General features: G+C 40.6%; 1 protein-coding gene across 1 annotated transcript in view; it reads left to right on the top strand.

Annotated features, from left to right (window-relative positions):
- The window catches only part of C1QH1orf87 (chromosome 1q C1orf87 homolog), a 333,284-nt gene that overhangs the window by 6,942 nt on the left and 302,858 nt on the right, over positions 1-23,484 (top strand). Inside the window, exon 2 of the mRNA XM_069642765.1 lies at positions 2,731-2,871. Within this exon, the coding sequence (XP_069498866.1) occupies positions 2,765-2,871 (107 nt within the window). The 5' untranslated portion in view covers positions 2,731-2,764. The remainder of the gene's footprint in view (positions 1-2,730; positions 2,872-23,484) is intronic.

Below are 23,484 nucleotides of genomic sequence, written 5' to 3' on the forward strand. Positions count from 1 at the left end.
TTGCTTGGTCTTCCTGCCTCCCATCTTCTTTCTCTTCGCTCAGTCTATGATTCCTCGATTCGTCTCCTCTTTTCTTAACCCGTTTGGTCTTCTATTACACCCTACCTACTTTCTATTTCATTACTCTCTTTTGAATCTCGTCTCCTTTACCACTGTCTCTCAATTGTTTTTAAATGCACCCATGGTCTGCCCCCCTATCTCTCTGCATTACTCTTGTTTTACGTATCATCTCACCCTCTAAGATGACAGCTTTTATTTCTTTTAACTGTTCCCAAACCTCCCTGTCCGTTCTTTTGCTCTTCTGGCTCCCAAACATCGGAACCCGCTTCCCCTCTCCTTTCGTTCTTGTTCATCTCTCCGCATCTTGCAATCAAACCTCAAAACTCATCTTTTATCTTCTCTTGTCTCTTAATCATCTGGCTTTCCCCTCTTCTCTTTTTACCTATGTTTACATTATACCATGATTGTACTGTTTATTGATATATTTTGTTCAGCGCCGTTGGCGAGAGGCGCTTTATAATGCCAATAAAATGAATGAAAAAAATGAAAATTAATGAATGTGACAACCAGGAGTGCATGATGTCATCTCCAGGATGAGGGAGGACCAACCTTCCCCCTGCCATGGTCAGCCTGATTAGCTAATAAAGGCTCCATGGACCCGCCCTGCTCTTTTGTTAGGCCCAGCAGCTGGTGGCAGTGATTAACATACCAATAGACGGTACTTCCAACAGACTGACATGGGGCCTGGCTGCAGAGGTTAACAAAGGAGACAGGAAATTCAACAACCTTTCATATGTAACTGTGCCAACCCGAAGCCAGCTCGCACCCTCAGTATCAATGACAGTGAACTGTCATGTATGGGACTTTTGTTTACAGTCGGCCACTCTGCTAGAGGGACCTCATTCATAAGGTACGCAATTGAGATTTTCAGGAGCCAGAGAGTCTGGTCTTGCCGCAGCTTCAAGGGAAACTTGCTTTAGCAGGGAAACTTGCTTTAGCAGGGACCACACAGGGAGGACCATTAACCTGAGAGACACTTTGAACACAACAGACAGGAATATGGGTGGCACAAGGGAGTGAGCCCAGAGCTCTTTTTGTTGAGAGAAGGGTTCAGCCAATTTAGTTCTGGGGCACACCTTATTCCTGTTTTCACCCCTTTACCTTTCCTGTTGCAAAGCACTCTGGTTATGACTTCACGGATACAGGAAATTGTTATTAGGGACCCCAGGATCGATTCATTAAGGTAGGCGTAGCCCACACCAATCACTGTGGCCCACTTAGCTTCAAAGGAGGGTCAAAACCCTCTTTTGGCAGCTCATCTGAAGACATCACAAGAAGTAGAAAAGAATGACTCAACCTTGGACCCTGGCTGACGGTACAGTCTGCCTTACATCTTCCACCAGTGAAGGAAGGCCAGGATATCCAAAGAAGGAAGTAAGATCCCTCCTCTAAACCTCTCCCCGGGAACAGAGGGAATTTAAGCCCTTAAGCCACTCCAGAACCCATAAACAATCAGCACACAGCGTGCCCTGCTAGGCTCTGCAGCAAGCTCATTGAAGAGGGAGTGCCAGAAGGCCTCTGACCCTACAAGCAAGGACAAGGACTTTCCACCCGAGAAACAACATACCTATTATCCATCCGTCTCCAGGGAATGTTGGCGGTGGTGCGCAGAGTCAGGAAATTCGGCACATATATGCAAAGAGTCACCCTCACAACTTGACTACATTGTAAAGGTTTGGATCTTTGTGACTCTGGAGTGGGCAACCTACTCAATTCAAGGGGACCACATACAATTCGGGTCAGATTGGGGCCTGGTTATTATATTCCTTCACAATGACCTTCGGGAATCTATGTGCCCTCAAAGACTATGCCCGCTGGGACTGTTACAGCTATGCTGTCGCTCTGATCTATTGGTTGCATGTAAGATGTCTATTCCACCGAATGGGGGTGGTGGTGGGTGCGGAGGGGCAGGGCACTTGGGACGAGGGATGCATGTTATAAATTGGCAAATAACAAAAAAAATATTTCTTTCAAAATTTAAAAACAATTCTACAGCCATTGTTCTCCCTGCATTTAAAACAGCCTGGGGTGCATGTGCCCACAGCATTAAGTCCACATTACCTTTACAAAAAACAAGGATTACATATGCTCTCATGTATTGGTATTCCGCTTTTTCCACTGGTTCCCACACAACCATCCTCACTGTTTTAGGCGGCAGCTGACTGTATCATACAAAGAACAGGCAGCACTTCATCCTGGCACTTGAAAGTTAGACCTACAACTGAGCATGTAATCCAAGTTAGGCAGGTGCAGGCTGGTCCATATTGAAAGGCCAGCATACTACCAGGCACATGAAAAGAAAGCCCTGCACCAGTCCTAATGCATAGAAAAGTGACAACACATTATTTAAAAATGTGTATAATCATCTTCATGTCTGTATGTTACGTCCATTGTTGAAGGGCTTTGGTGCAGTTCATGTGAAATGTGTTACACTAAATACTTTGAGTATTTGGTACTTTCAGTATTGCACTCATCGGCAGATGTACTGATCCTACAGTAACATTGGAGGTTCATCAATGTATGTCCTGTTGGAAGTCATGAAGCATTATGAATGAGGACTACCCTTGTTAATGAAAGTGGTGAAAGTTTACTTGCAAGCGTGGAAGGGAATAGTTTATGTGGTATAGCTGAACTTGCAAACCATATAAATAATCAGATTTTGTATTGCAGATAAACTGAATTGGCTGCTCGTTATTTCATCCTCATGGCTTCTGCGAGGGACGCACCTTTCGGAAATGACGCAACCCCGGAGACTGTTGTAAAAATTATTGGTAGCAAATACGTTTCATGTGTTGTGTACAAGCCTTACATGTGAGTGTTTCTTGTAATACTTAATTTGTGTATGTGCTATTCACATCTCCGTCTGTTTTTTAGTGTTCATACTCTCACACATTTCATCCAGTTTGAGATACTTTGTGCATTGTTAAATGGTGGTTGGTGCCTCACTGATTGTAATTGGACAAATACTGCCTTATTGCAAAAGAGTTTCAGTTAGTGGCGCATTTTCCTCCGATTGTAAATACATTATGACTGTGATGCAAAGGATGGAAAGCTTAGCATTTGGGTAAATTACCACCCGCCTTATTTTTTTTTTTAATGAAGACAACAATATTTTGCCAGTCAATAATACTGCAATGTATGTGGCGCATTTTCCTCCGATTGTAAATACATTATGACTGTGATGCAAAGGATGGAAAGCTTAGCATTTGGGTAAATTACCACCCGCCTTATTTCTTTTTTTAATGAAGACAACAATATTTTGCCAGTCAATAATACTGCAATGTATGTGGTGATGGGTAACGATAGAAGTAGTAGAAAGGGCTGCCTTTTTCACAATTCCAAATTCTGACAGGTGTAACACCCCCTGCTTCTAGTCTTAGTCCCTCCCCCTTTCGATGTGATTTTGATATACGTTTAATATAAATTTTATATAAAAATGATATAAAAAATGTTTATCGATTTTATATCAAATGTATATTACATATAAAGTGTTTTCTAATTTATATCAGTTTTGATATAAAGTGAATATACATTTTATATAAAATCTATATAAAGATTGGAGCAGCACTCGAAGATGTTGCTCGGTCGAGTGCGAAGTAAGCTCTGAAGAAAGTGACTGTGAATCTAGGGTTTTGCAGAGTGACACATTGATGATGTCACAGAGGGGCTCTGCCCTGGGGTGATAGGAAGCAGATATACATTTTATATCAAATTGATAAGCCCCCCACAGTTTTTATAGCAATCATTTTTATATAAACTATATGGGAAAGGGAAAATGATATCGAACACTATTGAAATACAAATTTATAAATAAAATCAATATACAAATCATATTTTTGGATAGACAAAGTGATATAAAAATTAAAAATAATAATTTTTAATCTAGAAATGTACATACAAATTAGTATTAAAAATCATCTTTTTTAATATAGAAGTGTATAGAAAAATGCATATTTTTAATATAAAATATGAATTTACTTTTTTTATATAAACGTCCCCGATAATTTTGATATTAAAAATGTTTACCAATCTTATATGAAGTGACTTTTGATACAGAGTGTAAATAATGAAAAGCAGTTTACTTTATAAGTAAAGTGTGCTTCCCGGAGTACATACAAAAGTCAAACTATTGTGTTTATGGGGTCTACAGCATATCGTGCGTGGCTCACATGTGTCCCTCTGTTACAATGTGCTCCACCAAAGAGCTGTGAAGCAACACTGCTGGGGTTTTTATATCTACGACAAGGCCTGTGGAATCACAGGAATGTGCTGATATATTTAGCCTGCCGGAATACAGGATGTTTTGTGCCAGGTGAATAAACAGTCCATCTATGAAAATACACAAATACATGTTTATCAACTAAAACCAACAGTTGATAGCAAGGCCATTTTTAAACTTATGATTGAAGGACGGCACAGGAAGCATCTGCAGGCTGAACCTAATTTACGATGTTGCTATAAGGATACAGGAAGCCAACTATTCACAATCTAAGGGACCACTCTATAAATTTTGCAAAGTAAGCAGAAATACATGAAGCTGTACATTGTTGATAATGAAAAAGCATTGAAGTTTCACACTTTAAAATGGCCCTTCTGACCACCAGGGGTATTGTCAACCCCATTGGCAGAGTGCCAACCTGATGATCCCCTGCAGTGTCAACTAATTGACTCGTACGTGCTGCATGTGGAGGCCGTACTTTTTGGCTGGATTTGATTGTGGGCCAGTGGACACGTCTGTTATTTATGCAGAATTCTATTTCAACAACAGTATTACAGTGAGTGTGGGTGTATTTCACTACTTTTAATGTATTGTTTTTGTATGAAGAGGAACTCAATGGTGCTAGCAGGTGCATTTTAACTAAACAACTAGGTGCTTTTAATGACATGTTTAAAAATGTATAGTTTACTTAGAATGCTCTGTGGTTATGCATGTCAGCTAGGATAGTGCATAGATGTTTGTAGCGCCTGATTCTATTTCGTGTGTGTGTGTGTGTGTGTTGTTTTTGAGATTTTGACTACATTGCTTTGGAAGAAGTTTAAAATGTGTAGAGGGGTTTGTAAGTGTTTAGTGTTTATAGTACTGCTACACAATCAATCAGACACTCACACAATCAATAAGACACTTCAATATTAAAGCTTGGACTCCACCGCCCGTATAGCTATTCCAAACATTAAAATAAACATTAAATGAAGCCCGACTGCACTTTTCGTGCACTTATCTTTTTGCGATGCAGCATTTTAGCATGCGCACAATGCCTTGTTTGAGTTTCACAGCGCCTATAAAGTTGAATAAATATTTCAAATACATGCAATGTGACGTTAGAATTTGAGTATTTGAGTTTTTGCCAAAGGTCACTCATTTATTTATTTATTTAATTTATTTATTTATTGCATTTGTTAATACGCCCAAACCCGGAGGTATCACGGTGTAAGTTACAGGGAAGATTGGTTGCTTGCTGGTTACATAGGGGTAAAAACATACTTAGAACAATAGTAGACACAATAAGAGGGAACAACTCATCTTGGCAGAACATATGTGGACACAATGTGTGGGAGCATATGTAAGCAACAAAATGGGTAGCATAAGTCAAAGGTTATAGTTAAAGAGATAAATGTATATACAACAGCGACTACAGCTGCCAGGAGATTATGTACTATTCTCGAACATTGGATTTTAGAATGTATTGAATAGCCAGGTTTTTAGCAGTTTCTTGAATTGGGTGTGGGAGGTTTCATTGCTGATGTTTGTTGGGAGTGAATTCCATAGTCTGGGGGCTGCAACCATGAAGTTTGAAACACCGGATCTCGTGTTCTTGAAGCAGGGGATAAATAGGTCAGTACTAGTGTTGCATCTGAGGAGCCTGGTAGGGGGTTTATGAGTGAGGCATTCATTGAGGTAGGTGGGGGCATTTTGGATAATACATTTATGAGTGGTAGTAAGAGGTTCATGCAGAATTCTGGCTTGGGTCGGGAGCCAGTGAACTTCTCTCCTAACTTGTGAGATATTATCCCTTTTTTTATACCTACGGCTGCTCTCGGGGCTTTGTTTTGGAGTAATTGTAGTTTGGTTAGGTATTTTTTGTAGTACCTAGCAAGAGTATATTACAATAGTATAACTTAGACATGATGAGTGCTCTGGCAGGTGTGATACAGTTCTGTGAATAGAGGAATTGGTGACTGAGGGAGATATGTTTGGCTGTGTAAGCTGTGGAGGAAGCGAAAGATTTGATGTGTTTGCTCATGGTGAGGCTTGAGTCAAGATAAACCCCTAAGGTTCTTACTTGGTTGGAGATGGGGATGGGAGTGCTGTCTATGTCAATAGAGGTGTAATCTTGAGGCAATTGTTTTAGTTGAGCTGGTGATCCAACAATGAGGATCTCCGTCTTTTCGCCATTCAGGCAAAGACTATTAGTTGCCATCCAGTTCTGGATGAGGGAGTAGTTTTTGTTTATGATAGTGGTATCATGTTCTTTATTTCCTGTGATTGTGATAAGTATCTGCCTATCATCTGCAAGGTTGGTATATATTACTCCCATGGCGTCCAATGCTGCAAAGAGAAGCTTCGTATAAGCATTGTATAATGTGGGAGAGAGGCAGGATCCTTGTGGTACGCCTAGAAGGACAGGTATAGGATCAGCTGCTTCATCGCCTATAGTTACTCTGGAGGTTCATTCTGATAAAAACGATTTGATCCAGGCGGTTGCATTTTGTGAGAAATTAAAGTTTTTGGATAGGGCTACGCATAGTTTATCATGGTCCACTAAATCAAATGCAGCGGACAGGCCAAGTAATGACAGGATACAGAGTTTGCCTGTGTCTCTAAGAGCAACCATCTGATTTTTTAAGTCAAGAAGAGCTGTCTCAGTACTGTGTTGAGGCCATAATCTAGATTGTCTGTCACCGAATAGATAGTTATTTTCGAGGTGGACTTGTACTTGGGTGTCAGCTGTTTTTCAATTATTTTAAGGAGAAAAGGGACTGTTGTGAAGGGTCTGTAATTGGTAGGGATGGTGGGGTCTAGGGTTGCTTTTTTAGTAGGGGCATTATCCAGGCTTCTTTAATGACTGATGGGACTGTGTTGGTGCTGAAAGAAGCATTAATGAAGCTGGTGATAATGGGATCTAATGTCGGGGAGCACACTTTAACTAGTTTAGCAGGAAAGCTATCACCTTTACAATATGAGGTCTTGAGCGAGGTCATCGCATTGGAGACTTGGTTCTGGGTGGCTATGAAGAAGACAAATTGTGTTATTAGAGCTGAGGTAGCGAGTGGCACAATCAGGCTGATGTTGACACTTTTGTCCAGTAACTTTCTTTTTAGTACAATTTAGTGGCTAGGGCATTCTGAATGGGGGTGCACCAGGCTTTAGTTGCAATGATTGGACTGGGGAGGGGGCGGGCGTTTCCAATTCTCTGAGTATTGCAAATAGTTCTTCACTGTTTGATGCAGCATTGGCGATGCGTAGATGAAGAAAGTTGGATGTGTGAGATGACTGCATGTTTATATTTCTGTGATGGGAGTTGAAGTTCTTTTTTGGCTTCCTTTGTGGGTTTTTTTTCTAGTAATCTAGTAAGGTGTTCTAATGCTCTTTTATTTTTCCTGAGCTCTATGAGTTCATCATTGAACCAGGCGTTGCTACATTTGGGTTTGGGTAGTTTGGTTTTAAGTGGGGCTGCTTCATCAATGGCTGTTTTAAGACAAGAGTAGTAAAAATGGGATTTGCTGCCTGGGTTGGGTTGGTTATTGGTTGATACTTTGGCAATTTGTTGAGGATGGGGGATAGTTTGTCCTGAGTACGTTCACACGAGTTTCTCGCTAATACTGGAGTGGGAGATACAAAAGGTGCTTCTTGGGGTTTGATAGTTGAGACATTGAATCGGATGAGAAAATGGTCTGACCAAAAGACATTACTGATGTCTAAAAGAGAAACTTTAGTGTTCAAGATTAGTATCCAATCAAGGATTCTACCTTTGGAATGGGTAGGTGCATTCACGATTTGGGAAAATTGCATTTCTTGTAATGCAGTGTGGAATGCTATGGCTTTATGGTCATGAGGGTCATTGAATCCAAGGTTTATGCACTTACCCTTTGACTTGCCACCTGCTGGCCGTACTTTACTTATTGTTATGTATTCTATTATCTCATGTACTGCACTGTCCCTACCCCTTCCCCCGCACTTCCCCACTTCCACCTTCCCATGCACTTGTGCGATCTGAATGACACCTTGCCTAGTAAGATCGTTGTCTGTCTTCTCTCTGTCCCCCCCTTGCCTCGTCGCGCCTTGAAACACTTGTGTATAGGCGCGTTATAAATGCCATATCATATCATATACCATGTCTCGCTTAATAGTATGAATGTAGTGTTAGGTTTAAGTAGGGGGGTCATGAGTAGTGGAATGACAATCCCCGGATGTCTGGCGGAACTTGGCGGGAAGTTAATGATAGTTTTGGGGTCAGTGGTTAGTTTGAGAGTGAGAAGCTCAAAACCCTCTATACTGTCAGTGCTACAAGCTCTGAACTGTAAGGAGGATTTGGTGATACTTGCTACTCCTCCTCCGACAATATTTTGACGGTTGATTCTGAGTATGGTGTAATCTGGTGGGATAGCTAGTATCAGTAACAGACCTGATGCTGGGTGTAACCATATTTCAGTCAGTGCTATAAAATCTAATTGGTGTTCCAAAATGTGGTTGTGAACTTCAGTGGCATGTGCACCTAGGGATTGCACATTCAGTAGGGCGCCTCTCAAATGTGTCATGCTAGAATAATTCTGTTAGCAGGGTGTGAGGGGTGGGTTAGTGTGTGGTTTGTTAATGAGGGGCTGTACTTTTGGCAGGTGTCACTGTGGGTTAGATTTACCTATTGCTTAAGTGAGTTTCTGTTTATTAATGGTACGTGTTAAAGCAAGTGAAGATTTATCCTGGTTTTCGAGGGCAGGGAAGAGGTGTGGGAACGTGAGGAGAGTCGAAGTCTCCTGTTGGCTCTTACTATTGGAGTGGTAGATGACGGGATGTGGGCTTGGGTTCCTACTCTTAGTCGTTTCTGGCGCATCAAGCCTTGGCAGGGTGCTGTGAGGTTTGCGAGAGATGGGGGGATGGAAGGGTTCAATTGGTGGGGGGGGAGTGCAAGGAGGGTGGGGTCTAAATGTGCTAAGGTTATGCAGTCAGCATGTATTGTGATGGAGGTGTTGTTGGTTATACTGGTGGCTTGGATGACTTCAGGATGGAAGGCTACTGTTTGTGGTAAAAATGGTGTGGGGCAGGGTAGAGGGTAGTGCCTTGGGCAGGAAACACTAGAGAGACCTGAGTCATGGTAGGTGTAGGTACATGTTGCTCAACCACTATAGCCGAGATTTATTGATGATATTTTTGAGGGTGGCTATTATCAGGGTGCTTACTTGAGGGGTGCACGTGTGTGTGTTAAATCCTAATTGCACTTTTGGGGCACATATTGTTTTGTGATGTGACATATTTGCACTCACACATTGTCTTGTTTTAGTTTCAACGTGCTGCTAAAATGTTTGCAGTATGCAAAATATTCAGCACAGAGGGATCAGTATGTGTCAAAGATCATATATGTTGCGCAAATATTATAGGCGAGATTTATTGGTACAAAGTACTAGGGTTGATGACATTTTAAGCATGGAGAATGCCAGTGTGTCGTACCGTGGCTCGATATGTTTGAAGATGCGTAAATGTTGACTGTGTACCAGTGCATGTTTTAGATTGTACCAGAATCATTTTGTGCTTCCAAATATATGCTACATTTTATTTCATTCGGCATGCAGACTGGAACAAAAAAAAGTCTATCTCTGTCTGCAAGGGAAGCACATTTTTACATGTGAAAACTGCAATGTGTACTTTAAAACAAAAGTGGGAGGTAGAAGTGTGCTACTACTTTTAAAATACAGTTATAACTTGTAATGTTCTGTACAATCTTGGCAATGTGTGTAGGAACCCACAATATGTGTAATGTGATAGCCCAACTTTGGCATATAAGGCACTGTGGGACTCACATTTTTTGCTAAATAGCACACCTTTGATGAAGTGGTGTAGCCTCGATTCTTTTATATAAATGATTGAAAGTTCCATTTCTTGGGGGCCCTGTACCTGATTGTTACATTGGATTTAATATGTTGACGCTGACATCGCAACACGCTGTGCAGTGTGACAGTTGCACTATTGTTGGTGAATATTGTAAGGTGCTAATGCTAAATGTGTAAAAGATGCTTTATTCTGAATCTATATTTTTTCTTATATTTTTAGTGACATTGCGTACACCAACAGATGGATGGCACAGCCAGCAGAGTCTCTGGATGTGGATTTATGGTGAATGAGTCATCTAACGCAACACGTCCCATCAGGCATGCTATAAATGACTTATATCATATTATATGATATGATAAGTCATATCTCTTCTGGTTTAGGGTGCAAGACCCAAGGATGATGTGGTCATCCACAGTTTCAGAATGACCTGTGATGGCACTTTAGCATGGGTGAACGGATGGGCAGTTCAAAGATGGTGATTTTTTAAATGTCTCAATGAAGCTCAGTAAGCAGTGTTGCAGTGATGTCGTGGCTTATTGATGCAGGTGCAATATTTCTCTGCTTTGTTGTCTGATGGGGTTACACATTTGGGACAGCGCACCAACCAGGGCTCAATTATAGAACCTTATAGTGGTATTAAGCTCCAACTGGCGCTACATGGTGTGACAGATGCCACTACCGTTTTTAAGTGTGAAGTATTGACATGTAGGTTTCAACCGAATCACTATTTCAGTGTCCCTGCCATCTCTACCTTTAAATCATCTAGGTCACACAACCGTCCTAGCTGAGTGTCTAAGAGCTGGTCGTTTAAATCTACATGCTTTTTCTGCATTGCATTAAACCTTTGCTCTCTGCATTGACTTGATTGTGCACAATCTATTTTGCTTTGTATATAAACAAAACATTTCTTCAAAATCCTAAAATTGTCTGGCTCTTTATTACATGTTCCTTTTCATTATGTATAATAACACCCATCACTCATTGATTTTTAAAAAGTTATTTTATTCAGAGGTGCAACAATAGGATGTGGGGGGAGCCAGATTCGGGCTAGAGAAACAGTTTCTATGTTTTTAATCACACGTTGCAAGTTAAGACACTGAGTAGAACTCACCTGCTTTTCGAGATGCTGTTTTTTTATTTTCACAGCTGATGCTACAAGCTCTTAACAGCCTTCCATATTATTCAGATTTTATACACAATAGTTTGGGTTATCAGATGTTGTACATAGATCTAGTCGGCTACAAAGTCAAACTTTCTGGGAATTTGAAGTCCTCATTCATCTCACTAGTGTGCAAACTAAGCTGAGAACTATAAACCATTACAAGTGTGTACACCTGAAAATGGGTGCATTTTGTGCAGATTGTTGAAAGATAATTGGGACAACAGGACCCGGCTAAATGATTGTGGAGAATTTAGTGATAAAACAAAATTTAACAAGGAATACCAGCCAGAATATCAGAGTCCTGAATATATTCGTGATGAAAGCCTTCAGAGATTATTCTTCACCACTGGGTATATGTGTCAACCGCAGCCGTATGTGTCGTTCAGAGGCATCAGGAGTCCTTATTCCACATGTGATACGGGTTGCAAATGACTCTGGCATGTTTCACATTCCAAACGAGTGGGATGTTTGCGCTATCTTTTGTGGTAATCCAGTGAAAATGCTGACTTGTGTTATTCATAAAACCATTGCCCACAGAAATAATTTTAACCTTTAATCAGTAATCTCTAGTCACAGTCTATGATGGAATTCACAATTTATTATTAGACTCCTAGCACAGCTGGTTTTGTATGATACCATTGTAAAGCACTTAAATGAGTAGACAACAGCTGTGGATGTACGGCAGCATCAACAGGTTTACAATGTGATCATTCCGTGGGGCTGCTGGCAAAGGGTGTTAAGAGAAATAGCTGTTTTGGTAAATGCACACTCCGGCACATGTATATTCACAGACGGTGCCCGTCAAGAATTCAGAGTGTTTTTAAAAATCACAATATTGAAAACAAATCATAAATAAACTCTATGAAAACCTCTAAAATAGCTACTCAGGGGTGTGCTATCCCTTCCAGCAACAGAATTACACCCACAAGCACGCACACGCTGCAACTCTTTTTGGCAATGGGTGCTGTAAAAATCATCAATATGTTTAATTAATAAAACATAGGCTTTACAGCGGCACATGGCATCATTCAACCTGTTGCCCTATAGCCAGTGCTAAAAGAGTTGCATACTTTCACACTATAGGTTAGTGTTCATTTCAATTTTGCACAACACTCTCCCCACTCTCCCCAGCTTTATAAAAGTTTGTCTCCATGACCGTTACCACCTGTACTCATTCAACCAGCCCAAGGTTTTGCATCTGAGATTAAAAGGTTATGATATATTTTATTGTGTTTGCTTTCTATGGCTGGATCGTTTTAGAATAAAAAAGTCCTGTCTCTTATTGTGGACATGCCCAACAGCAATAGCTCAGACATCCTAAGAGTTATACATATATGCTGTGACTGTATAATTACTATGAGTTATTTCATTTAACCCCATGCCGCCTGCCACAAATGTGTTACTGTGTCACAATGCAATGAGAAACATGTACATGTATAGGAGGATGGGTTGTCATGCACAATTATCTCTCAGCAACATATGGACACAATGCACCCATTTTGACTATGTACATACTTGTAAAAGTTTAGAGTTCTCAACTTAGTTTGCAGCCTAGTGAGATGAATGAGGCCTTAACATTCCCAGAAAGTTTGGCTTTTTTAAAAATTAAAGTGCAGCAGGAACATGCCAAATGATTGTTTTAAATGTTAATGAAAATGTGTTGTTAAGAACACCTATTTTGCCTCTTTATGTTCAGCTGTTATGGGCGAACAACATGAAGTTTTTGGAAATATATTAAGACAAAGGGACGTTGACAGGTATGGAAGGTTAAGAGCTTGTAGCTTCAGATGTGAAAATAAAAAAGCGAGCATCTGAAAAAGCAAGAGAGTTCTACTCTGTGTCTTAACTTACAATATTTGATTAAAAACATAGGAACTGTTTCTCTTTCCCGTATTGGATTGCTGGCCCCCACCACATCCGAGCGTTACACCTCTGAATAAAATAACTTTTAAAAAATCAACCAGCGATGGGTGTTATTATACATAATAAAAGAGAACAATTAATAAAGAGCCAGTCCATTTTATGATTTTGAACAAATATTTTATTACTATAGAAGGACATATTTAATACATAAAGGAAAAAAAGATTGTGCACAATCAGGTCAATGCTGAGAGAAAAAGTTTGTAGATGGGGGGCCAAATCTAACCCACATGCCCCCACATGACTCTCAGCACGAAGGCAGAGAAACACCTCCATGTTCATGCCCATTACCTTGATAAGGTACACTTAGTCTGATAACTATCCAGGTTCCCAGGGATGGGCGGACACATTCTGGCCAATCCAGATTCACCTTTCACATGGGGATATAATGTGTTTCAAGGGCCAATGATCTCTCTGCGACCCTGCACCATTGTAGATTGATACTAGTAGAGGTGGTCCTAGGAGGAGCTACTAAATATGGCTATCCAATAGTAGAACTAACCCATATAGCTCCCATATGTATCCTACCCAAACTGACCAATGTAAATGTGTAATAGGTTTCTGGGATGGAACCTGAATTTGTGGCGCCATATCAGTATAAAACCTGGTGACACATGCTTAGAAGACAAGAGCTCAGGAGGATACCTGTTTTTCTGGTGTGATCTCTGTCATTTTGTTTGCTAATAAAAGACAGTAACATTGCCCCATGGCTGAGTCTTCTGTTTTTGTGGCGGGAAGTCTTTGATGTGCCCAAGTGGTCTCTGCTGATAATTGGGGTGACTGCTAGAGGACCCCAGCCACACCTTTACAAGTTTTAATGGAACAAAGAATAAACAAGTAGATTCAAACACTCAGCTAGGACGGATGCATGGCCTGTGTGACCTAGATGACTAAAAAGGTACAGATGGCAGGGGCACTGTGAAATAGTGAGGGGGGTGAAACCCACAGGACAATGCTTCAGACTTAAAAACTGTTGTGGCATCCATCACACCCTTGGCACCATATTGGGGCTATTGAGCCCTGGTTGCTGAACTGTTCCAAATGTATAATTCCTTGTGACAACAAAGCAGTGAAATCAGTGGTGGTTTCTTGCGCCTGCATCCATAAACCGAGACATCCCTGCTACACCATTTACCGAGATCCATTGACAAATTAAAAAAAACAATCTCCATCTTTGAACTGCCCCATCCGATCACCTGTGTTAAAGTGCCACTGTAGGTCATTCTGAAACTGTGGCTGACCCCACCATCCTTGAGTCTTGTGGGCCCCTAAACCAGAAGAGACGTGTTGTGCTAGATGAATCATTCACCATGAATCCAATTGATGTTGGTTGTTGGTTGCCACAATTCACTTCCAGAGACTGTGCCGGCTGTGGCATCCATATGTGGTTGTACGCGATGTCACTAAAAATACAGGAAAAGATATAAATTCAGAATAAAGCATCTTTTATACAGTGAGCATTAACGCCTTGCAATATTCACCAACAATAGTACAACTGTCGAACCGCACAGCATGTTGCAATGTCAGTGTCAACATATTAAATTCAATGTAAAAACAGGTACAGGGCCCAGAAGAAATTGAATTTTCAATCTGCTTTTATAAAAGAATCTCAGCTACACCACTTTATCAAAGGTGTGATCTTTGGAAACACTCTGCATTTTCCATACAGACAGAGCATAGACACATTTTGTTTTGTGCCACTCTGCATGCAGAATGAAATAGAAATGTAGCACCTATTTGGACATACAAGACGATTTTGGCACAATCTAAAACATGCACTGGGACAGAAGTCAACTTTTACACATCCCCAAACATCTCAAGCCTGGTATAACACCCTGGTATTTGCCACCCTTAAAATGTTATTAACTATAGTACTTTGTATCAATAAATGTGGCTATTCCATTTGTGCAACATCAGTGATCTTTGACACATACAGATCCCTCTGTGCTGAATATTTTACACACTGCAAATATTTTATCGATGCTGTGAAACTAAAACAAGACATTGTGTGCGTGTAAATATGCCACATCACATCACAAAACGACAAGTGCCCCAAAAGTGCAATTAGGGTTTAACACACACACACACACATCTTGTGTAAAATGTAGCACCCTGATACCACCCTTAAAAATTTAGCGTTTGCCCAACATATGTGATCTTTGGCGAAATATCAATCACTGACATCACATTGCATGCATATGAAATATTTCTTTCTCTTTATCTGCGCTGTGAATATAAAACAATGCATTGTGCGCATTCAAATTTGCTGCATCGCAAAAAGATAAATGCACCAAAAGTGCAATTACGGTTTTAATGTTTGGAATGGCTATAAGGGCGGGGGTTTGAATTGTCTGATTGATTGTGTGAGTGTCTGATTGATTGTGTGAGTGTCTGATTGATTGTGTAGCAGCGCTTTAAGCACTAAACATGTACAAACCCCTCTACACATTTTAAACTTCTTCCAAAGCATTGTAGTCAAAATCTCAAAAACAACACACACACACACCCACGCACACCCACATGCACGTACACACACACACACACACACAGAAATAGAATCCAGCACTACCAACAACGATGTGCTATCCTAACTGACATGCATAATCAGATATATTCTATGTAAACTACATTTTTAAACACGTCATTAAAAGCACCCAGCTGTTCAGTTAAAAATGCACAGCCTAGCACCTTTGAGTGCCTCATCACCCCCGGCCTGCCTGATTCCCTGACTCAGAAAGGGCATGAATAGCAATAAATAAAAAAAAGCATTATCAATTCTTGAATAAAACCACATAAATTGTATATTATTAGAAAAATACAAAAACAATACATTAAAGTATTGAAATACCCCCCAAACTCACCTTTTTGCTGTTGTTGGAATAAAACTCTGAATAAACAGCAGGCGTGTCCACAGACCCACGATCAAATCCAGCCAAAAAGCACAACCTTCTCACGCAGAGTTGCAGTCAGCTCTTACAAGTCATTTAGTTGACACTGCAGGGGATCATCAGGCTGGCGCTCTGCCAATAAGGTTGACAATACCCCTAGGGCCCTTTTAAAGGGTGAAAGCTCAATGTTGTTTCACTATCAACAATGTACAGCTTTATGTATTTCTGCTTACTTTGCAGTAATTATATAGTGGTCCCGTAAATTGTCAATAGTTAGCTTCCTGTATCCTTATAGCAACATCTCAAATTAAGTTGAACCTGCAGATGCTTCCTGTGCAGTCCTTCAGTTATAATTAAAAATAGCCTTGCTATCTACCGTTGGTTTTTAGTTGATAAATGTTGTCCGTGTGTATTTTCATGGGTGGCTTGTTTATACAGCTGGCACAAAACATCCTGTATCCTGGCAAGCTAAATATAATGATCCCCGTGCTTTCCGCTGATGTGGATATAATGCAGCTCTGTGTGTCAGCACATTCCTGGGATTCCACAGGCCTTGTCATAGATATAAAACCCCCAGCAGTGTTGTTTTGCAGCTCTTTGGTGGGGCACAGTTTTGCAGAGGGACACATGTGAGCTGCACAAGAGATGCTGTAGACCCATTAAAAACAATAATTTAACTTTTGTACAGGCTCTGGGAAGCACACTTTACTTATAAAGTAAACAACCTTTCATTATTTACACTCTGAATCAAAGCCAGTTCATATAAGATTGGCATGCATTTGGTTCATAGTGACTGTTTCGACAGTCACAGTTTCTAATGACAAAGGTTCCGACACAAAATTGTAGAAAAAAAGTTTTGTATTGTTTTTCATGGGGGGTCCCCTCAAACCCCACTTAAAAAAAAAAAAAACACTTATTTTACTGTACGGAATGAAAATAAACCCTTTAATATTAAAAAAAATACATTCAAAACTTTTTTTTCCGGCACTTTTGCTATTCGAAACTATTGTTTTGACACTTTGACTGGACACCTATGCATTTCTATATAAAAAATATGATGTCTGACATTACTTTTCATTTACATTTCTAAATAAAGAAATATGATTTTTTATATTTTTAATATACATTTTTATATCCAAATATGATTTTTTATATTGATTTTTATTTACCATTTTTTTTAAAATATAATTTCCAGCTTCCTATAAAGTGTATATAAAAATGATTGGGATTCAAGAAAATTGCTATCAAAGACATTGGGGTACTTGTCAATTTGATATAAAATGTATACCTGCTTCCTATCTCCCCGGGGCGAAGCCCCTCTGTGATGTCATCAACACGTCACTCTGCAGCAAAACCCTAGATTCACAGTCCCTGTCTTCAGGGCTCCCTTCGCTCTCAAGACTCGAACAAGCAACACTCTCGAGCATTGCACCCATCATCATACACATTTTATATACAATTTATATTCACATTATATCAAAACTGATATAAATTTGAAAACACTTTATATCCAATATATATTTGATATAAAATTGATATCACACATTTTTTATATCATATTTATATCAAATGTTTTTAAGTTTAAATCAAAAGCACATCAAAAGGGGGAACGACTAAGACCAGAAGCAGGGGGCATGGCCACCTGTCAAAATTTTGACTTGTGAAAAAGGGGACCCGTCTACTACTGACATATCACCTCGTCTATTTGTGAAGAATGGAAAGGCAACAACAACTTATATGAAGCAATGTAAAGCATTTTGTGAGTGCTTAGTAACCATTGTCTAGCACGCAAGTACTTATTTTACCAATATGTCCCCCAACAAAATATGCATAGCCACTGCCTGTTAAATGAGTATTGAAAACAGACAAGTAGCTAATCGTTGCAGTACATTGTAAACGCATGAATTAGAAAGTGCCCAGGCATTTGTAAGGTGTATTGTGCTAACGGTTTTATTTTTGGACCGATGAGTATACCATTGCCTCTACTTTCCGTGCTCTAATGAAACTTCAATCTGCACCTTCAGTGGTTGATGCTGATGTAGCAAGCATTTTTAGGTTAGCCCAAATGAAAAAAATGGAAACATTATACCTGAAGAACTTAAATTGTTCTTTTTTTTTATATCTCGCTTAATACCAGGGATTTGTTCCTAAGCGCAGAATCGGGAATTGAACCTGTGTTGCACTGCATTGTCGTCATTCCACATTGCCCCTGAACTATCCAAATCCTGACAAAAATGACAGTCCACAGATCTTTCCAAAATGTATGGATTGTCTTGTAATATCTTGCTCAGCGCCCTATTGTGAGGGGTCAGAAATGTGAGACAGAAATCAAGTTGTAGTTTTGCCAAATTTGTCCCTATTTATTAAAAATGAAAGGGGGATGGGATAAAGGTCTATATGTCCCTATCCTAACAGGAATGTTCCTATCTATCAAACTAAAGCTAAAGAACTCTTGTTTCCAGTTCAAGCAAAATGTGCAAAAAGTTCAAACTTATAATCCCCAAAAAGAAATCCTTGCATCCAGGGGTTAATTCCCTTCCCCTGAATCAATTCAGGAAGGCTTTTTGAAAGCGTTCGGCTTAGACCGTAATCTATTCAGGTAAATTAAAACTGTCTCTTTCATCCAACACGTTCCTTAATTTCAAAAAGTAAATGTCTCTTTCATGAAGCACTTGTTCAAAACCAACGGTTTCTTTCGCAAAGTACTCTTCTCAAGATGTCAAGATGATTATTTAAAAGGATGTAACAACAGTCTTTTCCATAGAATACCTTTGTCAAAATAGCCAAAGCAAATGTCTCTTATTATATTTTTTTATTTTTTTTATTTTTTTTATTTAATTTTTACTCATCTAAAACTGAGTTTTATCAAAGTTTCAAACTCTCTTTTCATGCGTGAAGGATCACTTCTCGCAAATCCACCACCCTGTCGAGCTAGCATTCTGCCTTGGAGAACGGGTACCTTGGAATTGCGTCTTTGTCCAGTTCACTGGGGTGGCTCAATGATTGTCTGCAGATTACCATATTTTTTTAACTGAAAATTGATTTAGTTGTCAAACAACTTTTTCAATTAAAAATAAGACCATCACCATCAAATTTAAAACAATTGTACAATCACATGAATGTTTCAAATAATAACTCTTAAATCACAATGTTTGTGTCATAAAACAGCAGAAATTGTTCAATGCACTTAACAAAGAATAAACAAAAAAATGTAAAATCATCATACAATAGAGGCACAATAAAATGACAGAAATAGATGCCGCTATGATTGTAACCGAATAAAGCAATAGCAATAGTAATAGTTTGTCAGGATGATAAAGCAAATATTTTCTTTCCACACCGCTCTTTAGAATGACAACGTTTTCTCCTTTAAAACAACTGCTCTTTTCCTGGTTTACTCACCTGTCAAGAAAGGGTTTCAACTTCAGACAACTTGTTAATATTTCTCTGCTTATCGCAATGTAGGTTCCAGGTTTCCCCAAACTGACATCTCATGTGAGGAGAATTGAACCGTATTAGCCCTTCTGTCTCTTCTTTAAATCTTTTGGCTAATGCCACAGCGTGTTCCAGGTTTCCTCAGATGTGACATCTCATTATAGGAGATTTGTACCCTTTTACCCCTTCTCTCTCTCCTTTAAAGTCTCTTGGCTGGTGGCAATGCAGGTTCTAGGTTTCCCCAAACTGGCACCCCAGGTGAGGAGAATTGTACCATTTTCGCCCTTCTCTCTCAGCTTTAAAGACTCTTGTCTGGTGGGAGTACAGGTTTCAGCTTTGCCCAATCTGGCATCCCATGCAAGGAGAATTGTACCCTTTTTGCCTTTCTTTTCTACTTGATCAGTTTTCAAAACTAAACTTGCCCTTTATTGCAATTGTTCTTTTGAGAGTTTCCCGGGTTTACCTCTCTCACTAGGCCAACTCACTGGTTTCTTCTGGCATCTTCTCGCCATCTCGCTTTGCTGCGGTGCAGTGTTGCTGCAAAAAGAGCTTCGGTAAACTGTCAGACCCTCTTTCAGCTTCCCAGTTGGCCTTACACTCCTTCCCCGGTAAGGTTGCTGCTCTTCGGGTTGATAACACCGTTTACAGCTTTCCCGCTGCTGCCTTTGCCTTCGTGACACTTCCCAGGAGCTCACCAGGGTCCGTCAGTTCTCCTAACACTCCAACACATCAGAGTGATTCTTTGCAACTCTGGAGTACCTCTCCTCTTCAGCTGGGCTTCCTCCATGCTTCTGCTTTCCTTCACGATTCCGCTTCCTGCTCTGCATACTGTGAGAAACCACCCGCTAGTCCCCAGGGGTCTCTCTCCCAGGTGGCCAATGCATGGTCATCGACTTTGGATAAAGACCGTGGGGTTTGACCAGCGCTAAGGATCACCTGGGTGTGGGGTCTTCAGGGACTGTGAGGGGTCTTCAGGGAGTGGGACACCTGATTGCGAGACGCAGTATCCCCTTCCCTGTAACGCTTTAACCCCATCCTACCAGGTAGGATATTTAGGAACTTTACCCCCCCTTTCCCTTCACCAACACGTTCACACAGACAGCCCGCTCTGTGAGAAAACGGACTCACACCCGAGCCTTGTACCTGCCATGTCCCACTACTCTGGTCAGGCAAGGTCAGACAATTACTGGTAACCAGTCACACCTGACTTTCATTAAGCTTCCCCACACGGATAAAAGGCGGAGCACGAGAGCACACTCTTAGTGAGGCAAAGCACACGAAGGAACAGTATTTTCCAGGTGGCAGCTGAATGAGGGAAGAAAGACAGCAAATTAAGAAGGGTGTGCAAGGAGGAAGATACCCTTGACCTTTCCCTCGAGAAACTGTTACTTTCCAGAACCCTTCAGATTATTAAAAAGCATAAGGCCCGGAAACCAGACTGAAGAATCCTGCATTGTGTGTCGGTGATACCCAGGGCCCTCCTGCATGGCTGAACGAGTCGGGAAGGAGCGGCAGCCGCTGTGGTACCCTCCTTGGCTCCAGGATCAAAGCAGTGCCGGAAAGATCAACACAGCCAGGGAGTTGGGGAGACCGATGTAAGAATGGTATGTGTTGAAGTCAAGGTTGCAAGCGGCAACATTGTATAAAGAGCACAAGTTTGAATATTGGTAACACGTGTGATGAAAGAAGGGAAGAAAGCTTAATTACTGATGGATGCATGAACTTTAACAGAGAAAGATACAATACCAGTGACACAGTGGTCCGGCACCGCAAGTGTGCCCAATCAAAGGTCTCTATGAGGGATCCAGCCGAGAAGTGGCAGAAGAAAAAGTAAAAGCTAAGAATAAGAATTGTAGTGGATCGAAGTGGTCCTGCAACGGTTTAAGCAAAATCCATTGCGCAATCGCAAGTCTTTGATTTTTTATACAAAAAGCAAAGCTTGAAAAGTGGGATTACATGGTCAGAGCCCGATCGAGGGAGACCAATTGTGAATATTGTGCTAAAGGCGTCCAAGCCAGAACGAGGAAGACCCGCGGTCTGAGCCCAATCAAAGGAGATCAATTGTGAACATTGTGTTAAAAGGAAAGAGACCCATGGTGAACAGTGGACCCAAGAACTTTTTGTGAAAATCCTGATAAGAAAGGAACTTTGATACTTGTTTATTACATCAGGCCCTCTGCAATAAGAGAATGTTATTGGGAAAGAGATTTTGGCTGAAGGCCCTGAAGTCTATGCTTTGAACTGTATTCTCGTGGCAGAGAAGCCAGAGTGTGTGCGAAGCTTGAGCGTGCCGTCTTGTCTGGTGCTGAAAAAACGTGGGGAAGGGAAGCCAACTGCTCACCTGTCCTGACACTTTTCCTTTTGCATACACTATTGTCCCACACCATTTTTATTTAGAAGTAAGGATTGGCAATAGGTTTATTAGTATAGGGCCTTTTATTTTGACAGAGAGTCCACTAGGACTGCGTTATTATTATTTGACGGTCGTAGCTTGCTCCCAACTTAGATTTAGGGTTAGAGAAGCGTTCAACCACTGAAGTTCAATAAAGACCCTTGGATTGTGATCACTTGTGTCTGTCTTCATTGTTTGATACCATGCCTTCCTTACAATACTCTGCAGCGCCATACAACCGCTCCTTTAGCCTTAGGTTCAGCAGCTTCTCTCACTTGTGCCTGATTTACAGATTTAAATGTCCTACTTGTATGCTTGGAATAGCAACAACTAGACCGCATGTTCTTCTTGGCAGCACTATTAATCATAATTAATTCTTTGCTCCTCCTCCTCGTCCCAGTACCAAAAGGATTATGGGCACTGGAGTCGACACACTTTTTAAGCTTTCCAAGGCTCTTTTGTTTCAATTGTTTGTTAGACTTAGGGTTGCCCCAAACAGAATATGTTATGTGAATAGTATGTGCAGTGATATTTGGTTCAGGATTTATACCTAAGGCAGAACCATTATAATCGGGGGCATCCCATGTGACCCATGCATTCCTAAAATGGAACACATATTCTTTATAGATGTTTGTTTGTTTGCTTGTTTGTTTATTTGTAATGCGCAGGCATACCCTCAGGTTTCAGGGCACAGCATTTACATGAATTTGCGAAGCTTAGTTACAGCAACAATAATATATACATGAACTCAAAAATGTAAACAGCAGGATTAAATACATATATACAAAAAGGCACAAGTGGTTACATTGTTTGCCAGTGTCAAGTGTAGGGCAGGCTAGACATTAGGAAATGTTTTGGCCTATGTTTTCAGCCATAAAACTACCTTGAATCGGAAGTTTTGGTAGGGCATCTCTCATACACTGTTCTTTGAGTTTTAACACAGGAGGGACTTTTGCAGTGACAGTAAGCCATCAGGTATTTGGGGATTATAGGATCTTCATCCTCACCGAAAGCAGAATACCGCGTCATACCTAAGAGAGTCACCTTTTCTCCCTGACTGCCGTCTCCTCCCATGTGATCCTCCCTCATAATGCCAACTCCAAGATCAGGTTCAGGTAGCGGCTGCCTTTCCCTGGCCACATGGGAGGAGACTTTAGGCTTGGGATCGATGACTCTGCAGGATTCTAATAACATCTTGGCGGTCATTACACTGCCATCATCCAATATGCTTTTCTGAAATGTTACTGTGTTCTTGTTGACTGTCTGAGTTCATTGGTCAGCTCACTCTGGAACTCATGACAACTGACATGCTTTGTGTATATGTAACTGAACCCACATGTTCATTCCGATATGGTCTATGGGCCATCCTTAAAACAAAGGGAGGCAGGGGGTTTAGGGTGATTTGATCGAAACCATTTGGTGATGGAGAATTCATCTAATTCATTTTTGTTGACAGGTTGCTTTTGTTGAATATATATGCGGGGGAACCCTGCCGCAGCACCTCCCTAACTCCCCTACATTCATTAGTTGCCCACCACGGACATGTATATGCAGCAAAATATGTCCAAATAACTGCAACAAA

The sequence above is a fragment of the Ambystoma mexicanum genome, chromosome 1q, assembly GCF_040938575.1.
Source record: "Ambystoma mexicanum isolate Mex_15411 chromosome 1q, UKY_AmexF1_1, whole genome shotgun sequence".
NCBI lineage: Eukaryota > Metazoa > Chordata > Amphibia > Caudata > Ambystomatidae > Ambystoma > Ambystoma mexicanum.